This window comes from Siniperca chuatsi, linkage group LG6 (assembly GCF_020085105.1).
Source record: "Siniperca chuatsi isolate FFG_IHB_CAS linkage group LG6, ASM2008510v1, whole genome shotgun sequence".
NCBI lineage: Eukaryota > Metazoa > Chordata > Actinopteri > Centrarchiformes > Sinipercidae > Siniperca > Siniperca chuatsi.
The window spans coordinates 14421274-14429814 of record NC_058047.1 but is presented as its reverse complement, the minus strand read 5'-3'; the positions used below and the strand labels follow the sequence as shown (position 1 = coordinate 14429814).

Genomic DNA, 8541 nt, shown 5'->3' with positions numbered 1-8541 from the left:
TTACCCCAGCAAACACGCATTGTCCCATTCAAGTGGAGAAGAGAAAAGAAGTAATGAGATCCTTTAGCGAAGTAAAAGTAGTAATATCCCCATTTACAAATACTCTTAGCATCATATCTTAGGAGAAGAATAACCAGTTTATTAATCCCCTTGGGGGAAATGACACTTTTTTTCACTCCATTGTTATTTACACACTCACAGACATGCAGTTGTTGGGGAGAGGTGTTAGAGTGATGGGGCTGCCACACAGTCAGGCACCCCCGAAAGATAATATTGTGTTTTATATGTAAAATCTATAACCTGACTGATATTGTTTTTTTTTAGGCTGATACTGATGTCAATATTTGTGAGTTTAAAACATCCAATAACGAAATGTCAGCAGATTATTTTTTTTTTTTGCATAAACACATAACATTAAAAACAATTTTGATACAAATCCCTTAGATTTTCTATGAATCGTGACTTTAGCCCCTTTCACGTTGGACAAAACCCCCCACTAACATCTGGCTTTTGTCTTCAGTGGGAAAGGGTACAATCAGCATTCATTCCCGGGTCAAATTACTTTGCAGTAGTCACGGCTATTTATCGGCTCCAGCTCCGATTGGCAGTGATAGAAACATGACACCCGGGTAGACACGCTAATTTTCGCCTGGATGGCGCATAAATAGCCAAGAATTATTTATTGTTTTTTACAGTCTATGGGAACAACGTTACTGCAATTTCTTGTTACTTAGCGGCAGACATATACACCAATACTGATATATTTTCAATAAGCTAGTATCGGCTGATATATCGGCCTGTTTATCGGTCTAGCTCTAGTAAAATACTATAACTATAGCTGTCAAATAAAGTATAATATTTGAGTAAATGTACTTAGTTGACTTCCACCTATGATACTGCATCATGTGCAGTATATGATCAATTGTTTATGTTATTGTTTTTTCTGTTTTTAACTATAACAGTTAGAAGAAACAACCTGAACAGCTATTTATTTTCAGACAATGTTTGGGATACAAAATGAAGTTTTTGGTAATTCTAAATACTGAGTAGAATCTATCAGACACGATTTAAAAGTGTGATTCAAACTGTAGAATCTTAAATGAACACAAACGGGGGGGGAAATATCGTTAATTAAAAATAAAGAAATTAATAAATGAACATTAAATTCCTTTACAGCCAAGTCTCATAATTTCTGAGTCTTTCATATGTCAAAATCACAACTGACATTTTGTCCAACTGTACCTGAAGGCAGCATGGCTCGGAATACGGCTGTACCCAAAGTGGGTGTGGTTAAGGTTGTGTCACAGTATTTTGTTGCTAGGCTGCTAGCTAGTGCTTTCTCCAAAAGGTCTTTTTTTGTGCCGTTTTTCCTTTCGAAATCACAAAGCCATGCAAACACCGTAATAGTTTAAAAACGACAGATGTATGGAAAAGATACATCGGTAATTTTAGACAATCAAACCGTGCTTGGCTTTGTGCTCGGGTTAAACAAACAGCGTTAGAGGGCAACTCAACGACCCACATCTAGGCGCTAAGTCGTTACTTGCTAACTTAGCATCCTCGTTGCCAGTTGGCATGTCAACAGGTTGCTGTAGTGTTTGTTACTGCAGATATTTTGATTGTATGGCTTCCCATGAACGTAAACGGTGTCGTTAAATGTCGGTGTAACGTTAGCTAATGTTGTATTGCTTCGAAAACGTGAGGATCCAGTAACTCAGGACGGTATAATCCCCGAACAAGCTGTCAGGATGGAACTGCAGAGATCAGCGACATGAGACAGGCAAGTAGATGCACTTCTGCCCTTTTTTCTGTTAAGGTGAATTATATTTTTTGCATGTGCATGGTAACAACAGGAGTTTAGCTTTGTAGGCGTCAGTGTGTACGGGGCAACACTGGCGCGAAATGTATGAAAACACTGCCCGCAGAGCTCTGGGAAACCAGTATTATGTATGATATATAGAGAGGCAAAAGTGTAATTGGCAATGCTTAAAAAACAATATGTAAAATATGACTAGAATAGAATAAAAAACAACAACCATAAAAGGAGCACCCCATTTCCATCTTTAAACTGCTTAGTTAAAAAAGCATGTATTGGGATAGTGTAATAGTAGGAAGAGAGAAGAAGCGGTGATTACCCACAGCTGAAATGATATCAATTAAATTGGCTGTTTTGTTTATACCTGAGTTGGCCAGTACAGGAAATTATTCAAAGTGAAGTTTGGATTGTAATAAAGCTGTGGATGTCAAACCGTTTGGTATGGGGAGCATTTAAAAAGGATGTTTTGAAGTTTTCTTTTCAGTTTAACAAAAAATACAAGGAATGTTTTCAACACTAAATCTTTTTTTGCTAAAATTCAGTGACTGAATAAATACTTGTAATTATTTTAAAGTCGGTGTATAGGTAACATGCCAGAAGGACTAAAATGAGCATTCTTTCTCTTACAGGAAAATGTTGGCAACTTATAAAAAATAACTATGAACTGGAAGGACACAAAATGGTGAATGTTTTCCCATGTACACCCCCATTCTCATGACACCAACAGGGAGATATGGGCATCCTAAGACTGGTAGCCAGAATCATGGGTAGGATCAGTACTTTCAGGTCCTATCAGTTTGTGCTTCTCCTGGCTGCTGCACTTGCTGTTGTAGCTTTTTACTACTTTGGCTCAGAGAGGCAGAACTTCTCCAGCACCACAAAGAGGATCAAGCACACCCAGGCCAGCCACAACACCAACAGAAACGATGCAGACCTAACTGTGGACACTGGGCTCTCACACCCAGCTGGGTCTGAGGAGCAAGGAGAGGAAGAGCGAGATGTAGGTGGAGAGAGCGAGGGATTCATGTCCAGGAAAAGGGACGGTGACGCTGCTGACCAACGCTACCACGCACTCATGATGTTCACCAAGGTGGACAAGAGCCGGAGCCTGCAGGACAAGTTCAGGGTGGCCATGTTGTCTATGGTTAAGCACGGAAACTTCCTGGAAGGAGAGGTGTTGGTTCTTCATTTTGTGAGCGACCAGGCCAGCAAAGAACTGGGAGAGAAGATGTTGCAGGAATTTCTCCTTGATGCAACGTTTAAGTATGAGGTAGGCAGTCTTAAAATGTGTTTGCACCACACCATAGCTCTGTTATCTATTGATTTCAAGATGAGAAGAAGAAATCCTCACAATGTTTCACTTAATGATGGTTTCATTTCTAATAAAGTTGCATTTGATGTGCACTGAAATCACTTGAGTAATGCTATTGAGATAGTGGGCTAGTTTTTTTTACATTATAAAGTATGTATTTATTGAGCTAAGTGAGGGCAGATAAAAGGAAACTAGTATTAGTATTAAGATCTTTGTACTTTACCAGCACCCAAGAGGCACGTCTATTAGACTATTTGGTTTATTGTTGCATCTGTCTTGTATTTTAACTGCACAACGCTGTCTGACGGACCAGTAGCAGAGTCAGCGTTTCTCAGAGGATGCAGATTTATTTAGTTTTGTTAGTTCAACATTCAACACATTAAATCAAATGTAAAAGGGCATTCACAAGTTAACTTCTGACTAGGAGAGACATTTTAGCACCTAAACACACCATTTTTACTGACTGTATTTTGCCAACATTGGGTGGGTGTGGTCAAAATAATGTTACATTTGGTTAACACTTTTTTTTTTTAAATTTTTTATTTTTTTTACTTTTACTTTTTTTGGCATGTGACCCAATTTTTAGCTCCCAAAATTCTCATGATCCAGCAATTAGAGAGTCCTCAAGTTCTTATTTTTATTTGAGCGTGGTATTTATGTAGTGTATTTTATTTTTTGAGATGGAGGCAGCTCTAAATGGGTTAGACAGAAATAACGACATCTTTAAAAACAATTAGCTTTTTATTTTTAATGTATAGAAAACAAATTTTAATATTTCAGTGTTTCAGTGTATTCTTGAAACAAACTAGTTGTGCGACACGTCGTCTGACTTCGCCTGAAGACAAAAGTGTTCTCGAAGGCGAGGTGAAAAGCCTGACGTCACAGACAGGGGTGAGACCCAATAGTCATACAAATAAGGATAACGGCACACACTTTTGGACAGTCTCTGCTGGAAGGCATTCATAGTGTTACACTCGTTTGTTCACACTAAAAGCGACAGAAATAGTTTTTTTAGAGCGCTTATGAGAGAAGTTGAAGTCCTGACTTTTTTTCACGCCTCCATACACTTGGCCAGGTGGTGTGAGGATGATGGGGTTTCAGACGCTGTTCAACAATCTGACAAGCACTTCGTTTGAAGCATACAAACTCAGACATCGTGCTGTTTAAAGTTGAAACACATGGGGGCAGTGTTGGCTTGCCAAACTGATCCCTCACTAATGGGGATATCCCTAACCTACTGTGTTCTCTCCGCCAAAACAGAGGATTATGTCCCCTCTGTGTTGCTCTTTCTGTTGCATGAAATGTGCTGCCCCGTTTCTCCTCTTTTGTATTCCTCACAGAACACAAGATCATAAACTTGTTACAAATGACTTATCCCTTTCCAAATCTTCCTCACCAGCTAGGCATTTTCCCCCAGGAATGTCTTATCATCCACAACATCTGGTGTGGATGTTACAGCTCTGTATTAGCTTAGGCTGATCCCATGCCTGCTTTGGTTTGCTCAGCTTGGCATCTTGGCACTTTTTGAGCCTGTTGGTCAGATTGCTTCCTGTTCATTTCAGTCTCTCTACTCAGACTGAGCTCAGTGTAGATATTGTGAAATATTTCAAGTTTAGAAGAGGATCTACCTAAGGCTATGGTGCTGTTAGTTATTGGTAGAGTGTGCTCTCAAGTGCACATCACAGAGCCTGACTAAAACTGGAACATTTCACTTTGAGCTAGTCTGATAAATCTGCGAGGCAGATATTGGCTTATTGCAAATACATATATTGGGTATACAGGTATTGGTGAATATGTAAGCCGATAAGTAACAAGAAATTGCTGTACAGAAATGCCAAACTAGGCTTTAGGTAGTTTAGAAACAGTGTCTCTGTTATGTAGTTTGTCCACCAGAGAGCACTGACATGTTGATTTTTCAACTGTAAAATGTCCACTCAGTATGTAGCTTGATCACAAAAAACAAATCTAAGGGATCCCTATCAAGATTGTTTGTTTGTTTATGTTATGCGTTTCTGTTTTAAAAAAATGCAATCTGCTGATATTTTTATTATCAAAATATTGATCAGTATCTGCCTCAAATTCAGTAGCGGTTGGGCTATAATTTTAATAAGAATGGTTATTAAAGAATTGTGACCAACATATGTATTGAGCAGCACATTTTTACAGTTGAAAAATAAAATGTTTTATAAAAAAAATTATGAAAAGGCAACTGCTTCTAAATTATCTCCAGCATATCTTTGGCTGGGGGTAATGTCCCCGGGTCGACTCTGGCCAGGGACCTTTGTTGCATGCCGTTCTCGTTCCACACCTGTCTGTCCCCTGGTTTCCTGTGATCTGTCTACTGTCCACTCTCAAGTAAAGGCAATAAATGCCCCAAAAACCCTAATTAAAAAGACATATCTTTAGCCGTCTGTACTGCAGTATTTTCTACTTATCAGCTGACATGTGCGCTGATGCCAGTATACTGCATCTGTATCTGTATCTGTGATAAGCTAAAAGTGACTGAAAATATCAATGCTGATGTATCAGTCAGGCTCTAGTTAGTACATAGTGGCCCAGGGAAACATGTTTTTACAAATCTCTTACACAACTTTGTGCTTTTTTAAATCAAAGTTACATGCTCCCTAAGTTCAAACTGTGCCTGGATTGAACCGGCAGGCTGTATGCCCAGTGGTTTTATCATTCTCATGGTGTCAACCCAGACCAGTGCTTTTTAAACATCATGGTTTGAGATAATTAAATGAAATATTGTTCTGACACAAGTACAGCCTCTGCCTCCTCTGTCTCTCCTGATGTGCATACAAACAGGCACACAGAGAGAGAAGTCCTGCCAAAGTTACAGATGGGACGGGGACTTCCCCAGGGGCCGACAGAGGCCGTGTATATGAGCATGTTGGCATCCTTGTCTGCTCATCTTGAGTGTCATTCCTTTTAATAATTTATCTTAAAGGAGTATGAGGTTTAGAGACAGTGGTTATGCAAGAATTTTAGCAGCCATCACTTCACCAGCTGTGGTAAATTCACTGACCCACTTGACATTCGCAACAAACAGCCTGCCCTGAGTCACACTGCCCAGGGGCTGTACTCATTACTGCTGACCAGCGTTCACACAGTCCTTATGACACAACATACTGCAGTCTTTCTGCACTCGAGCCATCACTTCATGAAATGTTTCACTTTCATATAATTTTTTAAGGAGTGTATATTTTAAAATATTATGTAACTGACAACAGGGACCTGCTATAACATAACAGGTAATTTAGTAGACTCCAGTAAATACAAAAACAACTGTCAATTTAAAAAAAAAAATAGAATCACGTTGTTATAAAGGCCTTTGGGGGGCCTTAGGACCATGTATGTGGATCCAGAACCACACTTAATGTCTGTGGTGGACAGGTGTTCTCACTGTACTTTGTAAACTTTTGTTTTGTTCCTGCAACCTTGATTAGTTTAAAAGATGTGTGCATGATTTTTGTGGATTTTTATTTAAAAACCTGCCCACACAAAGACAATACATGTTATTGATAGGGAAATAATTGTCTAAATAAAAGGATACTGTTGTTTTTTAAGTTATGTACATAAAAAGCTTTTCCTGGTAATATTTTTCATTCGGTATTTAAGAGTATACAGGCTTAAACATCTCAATTTCCCCCTCTCATCCTCTGTTCAGTAGAAGTCGTGGCAAGCAAGTCTGGCCACAAAAGTCAATAACGGAAATTTTGCTCAGTACTAGCGTCCCTTCAAAAAACAGTACAACTTGCCAATGACTGCCAAACATGTCGAGCCTCTAAAGTTAACTTTGTGCAGCTAGTTTTGTTTGTGAACAAATAATATTACTTGGCCAAATACACTGAATGCCAAAAGTATCAGAAGTATAGATAACGGAACAGAACAGTATTTGTTTTATCACTGGATAAATGAAGCTGTTTGGCTACTTGCCGCTTGTCAATGTGTCCAAAAATCTGGGTTGGAGCAGGGTGGGGAGGAGCGTTCCTGTTGAAATACAAAGTGATCTCTTAAGCACATTAAAAGCAACAGTCTGTGAGCAAAATATTCTAACTTAATTGCAACATTTCAGAATACGTCAAACTGCTTCTCAGTTGTTGAGAATTCATTTGTGCTCAAGTAAAGGGTGGGTCCTTAACTTGTCCCTCACACACTACAGGTCCTTTAGTATAAAATAGTAACTAGTACTTAGACTAAACTTTGCTGCTACTTTAAAACAGCGGAGCTTCAATTGTGTGTTCAAGCATCTCGGTTTCCCAGGCTGGTTAGTCGTTAAACTCCTCTGGTTCTGGTCCCTTTATCGAAGAAAATGGCTACATTTAGTGCTTTCTAAAATTAATCTATTTCAAAAAACATCTTAAAGTAATTCTTTACATGGCACAGATAAAACTATGACTGTTGGTCTTCTTGTGCAATCATCTGCTAACATGACAAAATAGCCGTCTGCCATCAACTGTGTTTAATTTGCACTTTTAAATGGAAAATATAAACACAAAAAGAAATCTGTTTTTTGGGTTGTGGCAGTTGGAGTTGGGTGGGCTGCCCAAATAAACTGTATGCCTAAAAAAAGTACAGTACAGCACACAGTATATTAGTCAAACCGATGGACTTGTGTGGTCAGTCGATCTTTTAGGCCTTAGAAATACTCCAACGTAAGCCTTTACTGTGCACTGATGAGCTTTCCCTGTGTCAGTCTTCATACCTAGTCTCTGTATTTGCTGATGCCCTGTTTTTAGGTAATCATCCACCTCAACAATAAAACTGAAATCAAAAGTTAAGACCTTGTTGCATTATTTATTGTGGCCAGCTGGGGAAAGTAGTAAAATTATGGTTTAGCTGAGTTTCCTTCATGAATTGTTAATGGCAAGCCATACAAAATAATTCATAAAATATACAAGAATCTTCCAGAAATATACATGCTATAAAAGATGGAATTAGGTTTGTCTGTCCTCAACTATTTTCTCTGTTCATAGTTATTGTTAATCCTGTTTTACCAAGGTCATATTCATTGCAGCAAAAGACATCATGTAACAACTTTGAGCATGCTTTCCCTTAATTTTACTTACTTGTCTCCCTGTGGTTTGTCTCTTGGCTTTAATTGGTTGGGATTGACAGTAGCTTTGTCATGATGAAAACACAGAGAGCATTAGCTTTTGGTTGAAAGTTTGATTCTGCATAGAGAAACGTGGAAAGTAGAAATGAGATGCCCCCTGTGGTACTTTCATATGAAACACTGAACATAGATTCTGATATTAGCACTGTGAAGCAGCTCGTATTACCACAGTAGGTTATGTTGGAGGAGTTATGGAAACCTAATAAATCCATAAAATGTAAATGTGCCCTTTGCAGTCCCAGTGCTTATTTAAAGGACAGGCAATGTTACGTATTTTACCCACAGCAGTGATTT

At 38.7% G+C, this 8541-nt stretch overlaps 1 protein-coding gene across 1 annotated transcript in view; it reads left to right on the top strand.

Annotated features, from left to right (window-relative positions):
* Positions 1-1206: 1206 nt before the first annotated feature.
* xxylt1 (xyloside xylosyltransferase 1) overlaps positions 1207-8541 on the top strand; it is a 33335-nt gene continuing 26000 nt past the window's right edge. The window contains exons 1-2 of the mRNA XM_044201116.1: positions 1207-1780; positions 2446-3086. Coding sequence (XP_044057051.1) covers positions 2550-3086 — 537 coding nt within the window. The 5' untranslated portion in view covers positions 1207-1780; positions 2446-2549. The remainder of the gene's footprint in view (positions 1781-2445; positions 3087-8541) is intronic.